The sequence below is a fragment of the Biomphalaria glabrata genome, chromosome 6, assembly GCF_947242115.1.
Source record: "Biomphalaria glabrata chromosome 6, xgBioGlab47.1, whole genome shotgun sequence".
NCBI classification, from domain to species: Eukaryota; Metazoa; Mollusca; class Gastropoda; family Planorbidae; genus Biomphalaria; species Biomphalaria glabrata.
This window is the reverse complement of record NC_074716.1, coordinates 27,461,248-27,476,519: the sequence shown is the minus strand read 5'-3', so window position 1 is coordinate 27,476,519 and position 15,272 is coordinate 27,461,248. Positions and strand designations below refer to the sequence as shown.

The following is a 15,272-nucleotide window of genomic DNA, read 5'->3' as shown; positions in this document are numbered from 1 at the left end:
TTTTAGTTCGAAACTAAACTTATTTTCAAAATGCAAGCAAGCATCACTTCCTGTGAAATAGAACTCTCCTGTAGTCCACATAATTATATAGATCTAGGTCTGTGATTCTAGATCTAGCATTAAAATTTAATCGTAATGATGAAAATAAAGTATACTCTATAGATTTCTAGAATACTATAGATGATCTAGTGTAGTCACACTGTAGTCTACATTAGTAGATCTAGTCTAGATCTAGAGATGAGGTCAAGAGTTTACAACTCTACATTTATTTAGATCTAGACTCTATAATCTATATAGATCTATTCTAGATCTATATGAAATCTAGATCTAGAATTTAGAGAAATAGTCGTCTAGTCTAGCTAGAGTCTATTAAGTCTATACATCTAGTCTATATTAACTTTTTACCATACTCCATAGAAATCTAGTAGAGTAGCCTCAGTAGCTAGACTTAAATCTACTCTAGTTCTTAAACTACTTAACTATTTAAATCTAGATCTAGTATTAACTCATATTTTAAGTAAGTCTTAAGACAGAGTTAAGAGTGACTAGACTCTACTCTAGTCTCTTACTCTTAAAGACCAACTGAAGAGGTTTTGGGGTCAGACGCGGAAACCGGTGTTATACTTTTTTTTAGATTCATAATGCTTAAAAAAACATACATACGAAATTTTAGACATATATTCTTTGTAATTATTTAGATATAAGCAATTTAATGTGAGTTTTAGGGACTATTAAATTTCACAATCTCGAAGCCATTCGAGATCAGTATTTTCCAGACAACCAAGGTCGATGACGTAGTTTAAGGGAAATTAGGTCAAATTTTTCAGTTTATGGCTTAGCGTATTTCCCTATTCCTTTTTACAGGATTGCTAGTTTCTAAAAACCAAGGCGACTAAAACACGCCAATTTATAAAAAGTGGATGTTAGAGTTGGGGAAATTAGGTCAAATCACGCAATTTATGGCTTTGCATGTTAGATCTACTGTTTGTCGGCTTATTCTTGATCTAGTCAAGCGAACAGCGTTTCAGCCCACGCAGTACCGCGAGCCTCAGTTCACATGTTTCGTTTTAGTCAAGTTACGCAATTTATGGCTTATGTGATGTTGCTTGTTCAGGCTGTCTTGAAGTCAACCATGGATAACTGTTGGATTTCAACCAATTACTCTGCAGGCGTTTGGGTGTAATTGTTCGGGTGTATTCCGTGTAGTTGAACAACAATCCAGATAGAACGAGACAAACATCTATTGTAACGAGTGAAGAGATGTAGTCAACGATGATGAACAAGTTTACATAGATTTATTCTGATAAAAGGCCACAGTAGAAGTCTCTGTCACTAAACACGTCGTTACCCTGGAATGTTCTATCGCTAACTGATTTTCCGGTCTCTAACCCAACATATCCCAAACGTCACTAGTCCCGTTCAATATGCGTCTTCTATGGTGCGTCGCTAAATAACTAACCTATATAAATAAGGTGTCTAACACTTATGTTACTGCTTCAGGCTTATTCTAGTTCTAGATCTACTGCTTTTGATCAAGAGCAGAGTTCTTTTCTCAAATCATTAATGATGTGCGAAGTAGACCTAAATTTAGATCTAAATCCAATTAGATGAAGTCTAGATCTAGTAATAGTAGTATTGGATATTTAGAGATAAGACCTATCTATTTAGACTGATCCGATCGAGGTGCTGGGCCTAGACCTAGAAAAACAAAGTTTAAAATTATATACTCTATCTATACACTTAATAGTGATTATTAACCTATAGTCGTCCCTAAATAGGCCCAATATAATGGGAAAAAAACAATTATTACAATGTGAATGTTGAGCTCATTCAATGTAGTTATTGTAGTATACGATTATATTTAGTTTGAATCTAGAGTCACAACCCCGTACAACACTAGGCAAATAGCTTTAACTTAAACCTTAACTTAGACTTAAAAGTAGTCTGATTTAGATCTAATAGTAAAAAAAGTACTAGATCTAAATTTCTAAAAACTAATCTATAAGGCAAAAATTAGACCTAGATCTACCAGTTCTATAATACTGTTAATATACGAAATATGGATTTTATTACACTCTTATTTAAATATATTCGTATCGTATATTCGGGCCTATATACTTACATAGTTCTATAAATATATATCTAAAAATTAAAGAGTTTTCATTTATCTCACGCTTGACTCATTTGTTAATTGGAATAGCTAGAGAATCATTAGATTATTAGATAGTTAAGTTAGCAAGTTAATCTGTAACTGTAGGTAACAAAGTTTTAAATTGTGTTTAGACTATAAATGAAAGAGATTATCCTACTGGAGAAGGAGTTGTCGTTTTTTTCTTTTCTCTGGGAAGTCAGGGAAGTGGAAAATAAACTATAGTATCAATATAATGTTAAGTAATGCATTTAGGCTACTGTTGATGTAATTATGCAACTCATTTTATTGAATTTTAGTAACCCAATTAAAATTATTGCCAGTTAATCACTGAATATATATATTTTTTTTATTGTTATTAAAAAATGCAGAGCTATTCATAATTTAAAGTGTTTAATAAATAAGGCTGGCAGTCGAGTCGAAAGATTAATGAGAAATGCAGTATTTTCCATGGCTACGCAGCCGCAGCTGCAAACTAGATATTTTGCCGCGTCCAGCGAAGACATAACCATATTCAGCTGGTGGTCAATTTAAATTTTCTTTACGACGTCTACGTCTTCCCTCATCAGTGGATTTTCTTTTGGCCTCTAATATGTATTCCACGTTTCAATTTCTAATAAATAGCATCATTCGAAGAATGAGATCCAACTTATTTTTAAAAAATGTAACCCCTTTACAGATCAAGTCATCATTGCAATGGATATTCAGATCTGCATTAACATAAAAATTTGAATAGGTTTCGAAACGCAGAAAGTTGTGTGGTTTGCACTCCGAACTGTCTTCTCTGTGGTCTCAGGTTCAAACATTGACTACTGCCATTAACTAACATCCTGCTGGAGTTTTGGGCTATGACTTAATAATATTAAATCCTGATTCGAAACTTTGTCTAAACCTAGCAAGTGAAAAGGAACATACTAAAATAATGTTGTGTGCATAATGAAGAACTCTATTAAAATGTGATTTTGTATTTACATTTATTGGTATTTATTATATAAAATAAAATTGTAGAATGTTTCTGTGATTTGTTTCACAGGGAATATTGTATTTCCAAAATGATGAAAGATCCATCTAGTAAACTTGTCTGTATGCCACATGTCATATATGTTTTCTGTAAAATAGATTTTAAAAAATTTATTTATTAACATTTATACTTAATTATGTATACATATATAGAACTAGTGGTTATATATATATATATATATATATATATATATATATATATATATATATATATTATATATGTTATACTGATTATCTGATCTAACATCAACATCTAACTCTTATTGTTCTTAATAATAATAAATTACTCTACTCTAGGTAATCTAATATATATAAGACCAGGGCCGGTCTTAAGCCTCTGCAACCTATGCGGTCGCAGTGGGCCCTGCACTTTCATAGGCTTCGTGCTAATTCTAGGTGTAATAGTTAAATTGCAATATATATATATATATATATATATATCAGTATATATAAAACCTGGAAATCTCATAAAAATCTCCTGAAAAATAGACAAAATTGTGGGTGTCATTCATTCCGGAAATCGCTAATCCTACGCGCGATAAACGAAATAAGACATTGTCAGCTTTCATGTACTAAAATGTAATAATCAGGCAAATTTTCACTTTAATCAGAAGTTTCCATACTTTATTTATTTTAATAGAGTGACTGGCATTTTAATATGCCATAGGTTGCAAAGTTCGTAAAGTAAAGTTAATTTGATCGTAATTTTGTACTTAGTAAAGATTTAATAAAATTCAAAGTCGAATTTTTTTTAAATACGAAATCTTAATTTTCACTTATTATCCTTATTCCCACCCAGACTAGGCCCAGCGCAATCAGTTTCACATAGGGCCCCGCAATCGTTAGGACCGGCCCTGTTTAAGTTTAAGACTTAAAGAAATGTCACGACATGTGTTTAGTAAAAATCTGTATTTTATATTACCAATATAAATGATGACTTATTATTTTTTTAGATCTAAAGTTTAGCCTTATTAATAAGTATAGTAAGGGCTAGTAAAGAGTATAAATATATTCTATATAGATTTAGCTTAGGCTTTAGGTTTAGTCCTTGACTATTATAATATTATATTTATATCTATGAATAATCTTTATGCTATTGCTAGGACACTACTCACTAGGTCTTACTATTACAGAACAGAGATATACAAATTCAAGTATTAAAAAATGTTGGCGACTGGGCTTAAACTTAACATAGAGGCTAGTCTAGATCTACCAATATAAATGATGACTTATTATTTTTTTAGATCTAAAGTTTAGCCTTATTAATAAGTATAGTAAGGGCTAGTAAAGAGTATAAATATATTCTATATAGATTTAGCTTAGGCTTTAGGTTTAGTCCTTGACTATTATAATATTATATTTATATCTATGAATAATCTTTATGCTATTGCTAGGACACTACTCACTAGGTCTTACTATTACAGAACAGAGATATACAAATTCAAGTATTAAAAAATGTTGGCGACTGGGCTTAAACTTAACATAGAGGCTAGTCTAGATCTACTTAAATTAGTTAAATCTATTAGTTTATAAACTATTACTAGTACTACTTAACTAGTAGTATTAATACAATTAGTACAATAATACAAGTCAAGTATTTATAAACTAGATCTACTAGATCTAGTGAGTGACTAGTATAGTCTAAGTGACTCTAAGTATAGTATACCTAGACCTAGATGATATTCTAGTACTTGATGATACTAGAGTAGACTAGATCTAGATTTAGAATCTAGTGACAATCTACTTAAATCTACTATAATAGTATAACTATAATCTAGTGACTAGTCCTATTATAATCTATCTATAATTATATTAATTCAATAGTCTGCTCTAGAATATATTTTGAAAAAGTAGAAGAGTTCTCTTCAGGGCATTTTGGTGCATCCCATGATAAGTATCATTTAAAATTGTTGGACAGCTAGATTTAGATAAGTTTATCATCTGAATCGCTATCAATAACGTATCCAGCCATGTCTATTTTTATTTACATTTTCTCAGTCCATTACAATACGTCACTTCCGGTTTCGGCCATTGAAGCTGATTTTCAAATCTCGTTATTTTTTCCACTTTTAAATTACTTTTTCTAATATAAATACGCTTTTCTAAAATCTCAAATTTTTAGGAACTAACTTTGATGCTATCTACTATCTAAATCAATCGCTATCTCAATTTCGAAAAAAACCTCTTCAGTTGGTCTTTAAGTAAAGTAATACTAATAGATATATAATATATATCTAGTTAAATTGTTAAATCTAGTAACTTAGTAAGACTAAGTCTTAAGTCACTAGTATTAGATCTAGTAAGAGTCTAGAATAAGTAGTAGAATAGTCTAGATTGACTAGATCTAGAAAATAATCTAGATTCTAGTAGACTCTAGAGCCAAAGTGCCCAAAGACTATTAACTATTATTATAATAATTATAATATAAATTATATTATTTTAATTACAGTTTATTAGAGTGAAAGACGAAAAATATTCTGCCAGAGACTGAGAGTAGAGACAAGAGTGAGTGAAAGAGGTAAACTGTTTACAAAACAAATAAAATTAAATATAAATATATATAGTATAGTTTAAAATAGATCATCTAAATCTAGTTTCTAGCTACAATTATAGATCTACTATGTCTATAGTTACTCGTATAGTAGATCTAAAATCTAAGTATAAGTCATAATAAGTATATATAGTATAAATACTATACTATAACTAGATAAATAAGTTTTTAAGTATAATACTATGGTGGATGCACCCAGATGAGTCTTTGGTTTTGTTTTGAGATGGTGCAGAATCTGGAGTAACTGATCAAGCCAATTCTGGAGCGTCAGAGTTTGCCACAGTTTGTGCATGTAACTGGTGCATCCATTGTCTTGTGAGACAGAAGGAGACATTTATAATTGCTGAGGACAAGAGAACAGCGCTGGCAGAAAAAAAGCAAGACCACTGACACTAGTCTAGTTTTAGCTGAAAAAACCTGCCCACTGTGCAGCTGAACATTCCGGGCTCACATTCATAGGTCTCACTGTACACTTGAGGAGGCACAAAGCCGCATTACAAAGCTCTCAGCCCCCTGAATGACAAATATGGTCATCATCGATCCATGAGCTTTAGTGAATCTTGAATGTCTTTATAGATTCTGGTTATAATTGTTATAAACTTTCAACTCCATGTACAAAAAGTAAGAATACTAATTACAATATTTCAATATTAATATAATATTCTAGTCTTAGTCTAGAATTCTAGATTGAAGATGTCAAAGTAGCGAATTTAGATATAGATCTAAGAATACTAGTCTAGATGATGATGAGTAGATGACTAGATCTACATCTAGGACTAGGATCACTAGATCTAGATAATCTAGTGATTCTAGTCACTAAATTTTAGATGTAATGATCTGTGGGAGAAATAATGTTATAATTTACAAAATTTGTACCAGACTGAGTGAGTTGATATATATGAGATTGGCTACAAGAGGCAGAAAGACGTAAATCAATAAAAGGTATCAGCGACTAAAGTTAATGTATTTAAATTAAATTGTATGCACATTCATAAAGTCTGTATATTACCCGTTCAATATGCGTCTTCTGTGGTGCGTCGCTAAATAACTAAACTATAAATAAGGTGTCTAACATTGTTTAGAGTCAAGTTAAATATAGAAAGTTCATTTGTATCAGTACTAAGTTGTGTAAGTATGATGTTGTATCAGAGTAAAGTTGTAATAGTGTAACTAAGAAACACTAGTTGTTTTATTACTTCAGTGAATTCACAAGAATTTTATGTCAAGTTGATGCTAAATTGAGAATCAATGCATTGTTTGAATGAGTTTAAAGAGGTTTATTAAAAGAAAGGAAAGAAGAACACAGAAGTTTTTTCAGTGTGTTTTAATCATTTTGTACTTCTCCAGCAAGTGATTCTCTTTGTGCCATTATAGATATAAAAAAGGAAAGAAAATAATGTTTTGAAACAATCATAAATATAAAATCATCAACATATTTTGGCATACATACATACATATACTTTATTACTAAAAGTAGTAATAAGTAGTCTTTGCACTTAATAGTGAAATATGAAAATCATTTCAAAGTTTGTAAAATTTTATTTTAGTTTTTAATTTTCTTTAGAAATCTGAGAAAAAATATTTGTTCTAAACTGGTACCCAAGAAGTTATAGTGGTACCTCTTGAGTCAATGTTATTCCAGAATTTTTCTGGTGGAGCCACTTGCTGTAAACATGAACATGTAATGCACAACTGAAGGGTTTTGATCCAAGGCTTATAAAATGAGATTTTACCTTCTCAAGAATTTATTCAAAAAGTTTACGGTGATGGTTTGATTTCTCTCTGTTGATCATTTGTTCTTGAATTTTATTGATTACATTTATTCACAATAATGTTTGTTTTTGTCTTAATACATAATTACATTTCATGTAGCTACAAGCAGCTAATTGCTTCTTTTTGTTCACAGATTGTCCAACACAGCATAATGAGTTTTCAGAACCTGGTCTCAACTCCCTCAGCTCTGTCTGGAGCAACAAGTCCCAACCCTTCACACAATAACATTAATAACACAGCTTCAATCATGAACAATGGTCCTTTGGGGTCGCCAATCCTTATGGCAGCAAACAGTAGCCCATTAGTGGTCAGAAACCAACAGCCTGTATCTTCACAACCAGAACAAATTATTGTTCCTGTTGGAAATGTTAGTAGTATTTAAAATTTACATCCTGTAGAATTTTGTATACCAAATCAAGTCCAATTTTCATTGATTAATGCTGCTTGAATAATTATTTTTTTGCATAGATAAATTATTTTTTTTTAAGTGAATGGTATCTTTTTTTTTTTTTTTTCCCATTATCCATTATGTTTGTAATGGACAATATTCCATTTCAATATTAAGTCTATAATTTCCATTCAGAATGTACACATTTTTAAACTCTTACAAAAAGAAAATACATTTATGTATAAATTATTCTTTTCTTTGAAGATGATGAATGCTGGTAAATCATCAGAATCTAGTGTTAGGCAATCATCTTCCAACTCTCAAGCAGCTACATCATCAGTCAATAACCAAGGTTCAGTTAGTTCTGGAGTCTTGGATAAAGCCAGGCTGCGTGACCTTGTTAAGGAAGTGGATCCTCTTGAGCAGATGGATGACGATGTAGAAGATGTGAGCACATGTATTCCTATAGTTATTTCTACGTTGAAATAAATGTTTACCAATTTTTATGAAAACCTAAACACTATCAAGATTGGTTTCTCTATGTACATAGCTGGACAACCAAACTGAAATTTCTGGTTAATGTCAATAAGGTTGGTCATGGTGCTGATCATTTAACACCTACCTAATCGTTAAAGGGTTAACTTAACAAAAATTGAAAATGTTGTTTACTGTCTATAAGGTTATGGACAAAATCTTTCATGGTGTTGTTTTTCATTCAATTTGATATAACTATATGTAAGTATTGTTATTGTTAAACATTTATTTACACATTTAATTTGTGTTTTTATTAATTGTTAACATTTATTTAGATATCTCATCTGTGTGTCTTAAAAACAAGACAATGGACATTATAAAATTACATCATTTATTTATTTTTTACAAAATCTTTCTATAAAAAGTCTGTCTAAGAGGTTAAATATTGCATGTGTTCTGATATCAATTAAATCAAATATACTAATTAACTTTTCCCCCTACTTGTGTTTGGCATTACAAAATCTGTGTGGACTCAAGAGAGCGCTCAGGGTTAAAATTCATTTCCATATCCATTTGACCAGGTGGTCTGTAAGACAACAGTCATGTTTCATCACATTGTCTTTGTTTATGCAGCTAATGATTCTTCCTTCTGTTGTTTAGGTACTTTTACAAGTAGCAGATGACTTTATTGAAAACATTGTGTCAGCCTCATGTCAGCTGGCCAGACACAGGAGGTCCAACACTTTGGAAGCAAAAGATGTACAGCTTTGTTTAGGTAAGGAAGTGCCCTTTTGATTCTAATTCAAAACCAATCTTACTACAAGCAATGAAAGTTGGCAATCAACAAATGTTCAAAGAATAAAAAACTACAATGTTTTTTTTAAATAGCTGCTTACAAAAAGTTTATCTTCGCACACAATTGTTAGACTGAGTACTTAACAATTGTTAGACTGAGTACTTAACCACAGAATGTGAAAGAATGTTTATCATCCTGTTTGTCAAAGAATGCTAAAAAAAAATCCATCAGAGACGTATTTATTCAGATGAATGCCAGGGAGTAACTAATGTTTGTGGAGAGTGGGAAAACTCATACAATACTTAGCACTGTTGACTTTATCTTCATTTTTTCTATATCAGATCGTAGCTGGAATATGCAAGTTCCTGGATTTGGTTCAGAAGAACTTCGTCCTTACAAAAAATCAATCACCACAGAAGCACACAAACAGGTATATTTTTTTATTTTTTTTATGTGCGTAAAGAAAATCATTATTTTTTTCAAATTTATTTTATTTAATTAACCTTTGAAATTTTTTAAATTTGTTTCTTCAGAGAATGGCATTGATAAGAAAGACGTTAAAAAAGTATTAAAGCATATCATCACAAGACTATGCCAGTTTATACATGTTGTGCTTGGTGCACAAGCTCCATATTATTTCATGTTGGTTTGTTAAGGTGCGATTTAAAATGTGTATGTTTTTCTTTCTATCATCAGACTAGTTTCTATTTTTAAAGTTGTTTAACTGAATATTTGACATTGTTTCAATTTTGACTCTTTTTTAAATGCTTTGCAGTTAATAAAATACTATTTCCTTATGGATCCTTAGAAACTTTCAAAAAAAACATACAAAGTAAAGTTTAGCTTTACTGTAGTTTAAGAACATACAAAGTAAAGTTTAGTTGTTCAGTTGCTAAAGAAAATACAAAGTATAGTTTATCTGTTTGGTGGCTAAAGAACATACAAAGTATAGTTTAGCTGTTCAGTGTTTTAAAGAACATACAAAGTATAGTTTAGATGTTCAGTGTTTAAAGAACATACAAAGTAAAGCTGTTCATTGGTTTACAAAGTGTTGTGACCTTTTATTGGCCATCACTTACTTTGAAACAGATATGTTTATGTTTGTCTCATACCACTATATTTCCTGTCTTTTTTTGTGTGTGTTTTGTGGTGTGAAGCCCTTATGTGAATGTAGTATCATTAATTTGACTGACTGCATTTTACTGTAATGTAACTCACCATGACTAATTCAACTTTTTGTTTTTCATGAAGGACTTAATCTCTTCATTGTATGTTGAAATGAAAACATCCACAGATTATATAATGTGGGGGATGAATTGTTTCTTGCTTTTGGGAGGGGGGGGGGGGCTACCATTGAACAAGATGAATGTCAAGTGATTTGTAAGAGAGGTGACATTTATAGTCATTGTCTACTGTATTTATTTTATGCTGTTACCTTTTCTGATGTAGTATGTCTTCATTTGTTGTTTTTATTTTAATTCTCATAGTTCATTAAACTGTAATTATATTGTATGTCAAATGACAGGATCTTTAAAAAAAATCTTTTAGCTTGCTTAAAGATTTGGGTCCCTTTATATTTTCTATACAAAACATTTGAGTGAAACAGAAAACAATTTAGTTGAGTTTTCTACATATATTTTCTTCTATACCTTAGATTCTGTTGAAATTAAAGTAAGAATTTTTAGTGCCTTCCTTAATTCAGCAAGGCTTTGTACCATGGCAATACGTGGTAGGAAACAATGGACTATTTGTCAATCATCATGTAGTACATTTTTTATTTGACCTACAATTCTTTTTGGGTCTTTTTTTTTTTAAAGATATAAATATAATTATGCATTAATATCTTCATTGTTACAAGTGTTGTTACAGAAAAAAAAAAGTTTTAATATTGTTGGCTGATCAGGTTATATTGTGAAGATAATTAAATCTTTTTTTTTTTTTATTCATTTTAGTCTTGTGTTTTTCTTTACCATATTAACACATTTTGTGAAATAAAACTGCCTTCAATGATAACATTTTTCTTCAATATTAACTACAACTTATTTAACTAAAATTGCAAAATTTCTTAAGACACAAAACGTTATGTCAAAATACTAAGTTTAATTCACATCGGCTCAGCTATGGTCTCATACAGGCCTTGAGAACATAAATCTTTCAGTATTACATCGGTTTAACAATATCATGATTTAAAAATCCATAGCAACCCATAAAAGTACCACACAATTTCCACCAATAGAATGCTGATGTATTAGTTGTGTGATAAAAATAAGACATGAAAATAGAACATTTTCATTAAGCCCACTTCTGCAATAATTTAGGAACACTTTTGGAAAGCTACTGGACATCATAAAATGTTTCAAGGAACTAGCACTAGGATGAAATTAATTGCTGGGGTTTGCGTGCTGTTTTGAGACCGAATGAAATTCAGGGTTTAAGTTGTGCATGTAATGATACTTAAAATGATATTGATTTATCATTAAAAAAAACAACAAATAATACAATTTTAGATTAGAATTAATAGGGCTCTTTGACGTTTTTAAGTCCTGCACAGTTTCAGCTGATGGTGATCTTTTAGGGTGAAGAGGGGAGGCATAATGAGCTAAGAGATGTTCAAATACAAATATATTTCAATTCAAGAATTGTGTAGAGACTTCTCCAACTGTCTCTATTAACATGTAAAGTAACCCTTAGCCGCATGCATTATCTTTCTGTTGGGTATTTGTAAAGTATTATGTTTATTTTATGAAAGAGCTTTCTACTGATACTTCTAATAGAAATAGGGATTTTAGTCTCCTTTGCATGCTCCACTTCAAGCAGACTTGATGCATGTTTGAGAAACATTCCAACCGCTAGCTGGAACACAACTAAGAAAACTGTTCATAATAGGTTGTGCCTTAATCCCTAGTTAACTTGAGAAGTATGGATCTGGAAAGCATAGGACTAATGAAGAGGGTTAAGCAACAGCTTAAAATGTTTTCGAGTTCAAGCCATAGTATTGTGTTGTGCAGATGTAGTAGAGGGCTTGAGTTCCAAACCAAGAGGTTTTAAGTAAGAATCTCTTTGGAATTTCAAGATTTTTAGGACAAAAATCAAACCAGCTTCAATGTCTATCAAAAATTTCAGGGAATAGTGCTGTCCACATGATATTAACAATGATCACAGAAACAGACAATCTTAACATCATTTGCATATACCAGGTAGATAGCAAAGTAACAGAAGGAGCCTTCATTTTTACTAGACAGATAAAATTGGTTACATAAGTTACATATCATTTAACGCTAAATAGTTTTTCAACCAAATTTTTTTTTTTTTTCACAATGTTTACAAGTAAAAGGTCCAATAACAGATTATTATAGGATATGATTGAAATAAACCACACTCACTTTTAAGAAGCTTATTTTATCTGTTTTGTTATAGGTAAAGATTTCTATGAATTCTTGATTTTAAAAAAAATTTAATTAAAAGTTAATGTGTTATTGTCCATTTTTCATAAATATATTTTTAGTATGCATTACACTAAACTAAACAAAGATAAACACTTAAGAGGACAAAGGCTACCTTATTCACATTTTTTTTTCACTATCTTTCTTCAATTGTATATTGTTAAAAATATTTAAACATCAAGTTTTAAAAATTGTACTTTTGAATTATCATCATAAGCTGCATAGTTTTAGCAAGTTTTCAGTTACAGCTTGTAACAATGATAAGACAAGCTCTTCAGTGTTGAGCTTGAGACAGAAATTAACCTATTGAACACAATAACATATACCAGGGGTGGGCAACCTTTTTCTATCGAGGGCCGCATTAACAAAAATTTGGAAAGCGGGGGCCGCACACACACACATATATATATATCGTTATAAACCTGGTGGTGGCACATAGAGGGGTAGTGGTGTGAGTGTAGTCAGCAGACGCAAATCGCCCCAGGCCAGCGCTAGATGAGCGGTCAACCGTGACGAGTTATGACGGTCGGCAGAGACGAGTGTCAACATGACGGTTCGGGAAGGATCGACGTCGTGAACAGAGCTCAGGAGCGTCACGAGAGTTGTAGTCACCTGACCACCTAGAAACGTCGAGAGGCGTTCTGTCTGGTTCGAGAAGGCCAGTAGGGACCCTATATAAGAGCGGAGGTGTTGCAGTCAAGACGGTTCAGAAAAGGGTTTCACGACAGAAGGTTCACTACAGCACAGTTCAACGGTGTGGTTCTGTACGGAGCATTACGACCGTTCAGTGCGGAGTACTGTCAAGTACTGTTGAGACGAACGGCGTCTTGATCTTGGTCTGCGATCGAGTCTGACACAACGAGCCTAGTGTGTGAAGTCAGTCCTGAACTGTTGAACCCAGTGCAAGCCAGGAACAAGACGAAGAGGTCAGTGCAAGAGTTGATACGGCGGTACGGTGTTATCGGAGAGATATTTGTTCAGTGTACGTGTTGCCAATTGTACAGTATTGGCTGTTATTTATTCAACTATTAAATTGTTACGTTACTTTGGAGCCCTGAGTTGTCAAGTTCTTTAAGTTGGTGGTGTATGGTGCAGTTTGCAGAGAGCCTGGATAGTGAGATTCGTAACAATATATATATATATATATATACAGAAAATAACGCTAGCTGAATGTCTATAGTGCCTTTGAATTCACATTTATACTGTATGTACATTTAGATTTCATCCTTTTCACTCCCAATTGAGGAATTACAACAAGAGTTAGAAGTTTCTAAAACTGTTGTACTTATTGTGAAGTATTTAAGTGCTTACACTCGAGCATAATGTAGAACTGAACTAGCTTACTAGTTGTTTTCCTAGTGACTGCTGTCAAATAACAGTCAGTCAGCATCGACTTGTTCTTACACTTCTTTATTTTCCAAAACAAATAAAAGTTTGCTGAGAGATATATGTGGACCCAAACAATGTGAAAGTTTAGCATCAAAGTATTTTAAAGTGTGAAACTACAGCTTCTGGCAACCATAAAACTCCCGAGGAAGAACTGACTGAAACACTTCAGTATCAGGCCATAAGTTGTGTTCAGGTATGTCCTCTGGAGCTTTATCACTTCTACATGACATGGTGAGCTGAGGGCATAGGAAACTGGTTCCAAGTTCTTGAAGTTTTAAAATTTGTTTTCAAATTCCTCAATCAAGGAATCCAAATAAGTCTTGTACTTTTCAACCATTTCGCTAGTAATAGTTTCACCTGTTTTCACTAGCTTGCCAGGAGAATTGGGAAAGCTTTGTTTGAAATTTAACATGTACATACATATGAAAAAACAACAATATTGGAATACTACCTATAAAATACTTGAAGTTTCTCTTCCACTCTTCATTAGAAATATTAGTAACAAAGTGACATTCAATGTCTTTCAAGAAACATATTTTTCCATGCTAAGCCAGTGGGTAAAACGGATACTACTGTTGTACCGAAGATTGGAATGTTTTGTTTCCAAATCCTCCAATACTTCTGGGAACTGCCTGTGGTTAAGACCCCTTGCTCTGATAAGTTTCATCACTGAGATAATTGGGTCAGTAATATGTTTGACATTCACTGCAGCCGTTTAGAGCTTATGATTGGGATATTGTTCTTTAATTTATTCGTAAAAACTGTTATTCTTAGTCAAAGATTGGGCTCCATCAGTTGTTACACTTGCCATCTTGTTCCAATCGAACCAAACACCTCCAACACTGTTCTTCATTGCATTGAATAAAAACTGGCCTGAGTTTGTATCTTTAACTGAATATTTCAAAATATTGACAATTAGCATAATCTTCGTTTACTTCAAATTTCTTAGAATGACATGTAGAGACAATGTTTCTTTAACCTTTTTATCATAAGTGATAGGAATCAGAAGTTTCAATGATGTATATATAACATTTTTTTAAAAATACATTCGCATTTTTTAATGTGATTTCTATAAGTGTCAGCGGGCCGCATAAAACTCTTTGGTGGGCCGCATAAAGGCCCGCGGGCCGTAACTTGCCCACCTCTGACATATACCATTATCAAGATCTTAATAGTTGTGCAACACCTGACTGGGCTACCATTTCCACTGCCAAAATTATAAACAGGAGATTTAAAGAAGTAGCATTGTGGCAACAACTATCCAAGTAGTTCAAGTACTAGGTTCCCCC

At 32.1% G+C, this 15,272-nt stretch overlaps 1 protein-coding gene and 1 long non-coding RNA gene across 12 annotated transcripts; one reads left to right on the top strand and one right to left on the bottom strand.

Moving 5' to 3' along the window:
- Nucleotides 1–22: 22 nt before the first annotated feature.
- LOC106070042 (transcription initiation factor TFIID subunit 12-like) lies at nucleotides 23–11,097 on the top strand. 11 transcript variants are annotated; one of them, XR_008778543.1, is made up of 8 exons: nucleotides 23–97; nucleotides 5,619–5,687; nucleotides 7,627–7,860; nucleotides 8,146–8,328; nucleotides 9,016–9,130; nucleotides 9,493–9,581; nucleotides 9,685–10,117; nucleotides 10,156–11,097. XR_008778543.1 is itself a non-coding variant. In XM_013229856.2 (8 exons), the coding sequence occupies exons 4-8, from the start codon at nucleotides 7,645–7,647 to the stop codon at nucleotides 9,721–9,723; spliced, it is 642 nt and encodes a 213-aa protein (XP_013085310.2). In that variant the 5' UTR covers nucleotides 44–97; nucleotides 5,619–5,687; nucleotides 5,944–6,341; nucleotides 7,627–7,644; the 3' UTR covers nucleotides 9,724–11,097. The 11 variants fall into 11 exon arrangements, 10 of the variants coding, with proteins under 10 accessions (XP_013085306.2, XP_013085310.2, XP_013085309.2 ...); XM_013229856.2 differs by adding an exon at nucleotides 5,944–6,341 and having other exon boundaries at nucleotides 44–97; nucleotides 9,685–11,097; XM_013229859.2 differs by adding an exon at nucleotides 5,944–6,341 and having other exon boundaries at nucleotides 63–97; nucleotides 5,619–5,674; nucleotides 9,685–11,097.
- LOC129926804 (uncharacterized) lies at nucleotides 1,279–5,364 on the bottom strand. Its single transcript, XR_008778544.1, has 2 exons — nucleotides 5,158–5,364; nucleotides 1,279–3,257 (listed from the first exon to the last, which is right to left on the bottom strand). It is a non-coding gene; the product is annotated as an uncharacterized LOC129926804 (long non-coding RNA).
- Nucleotides 11,098–15,272: the final 4,175 nt, after the last annotated feature.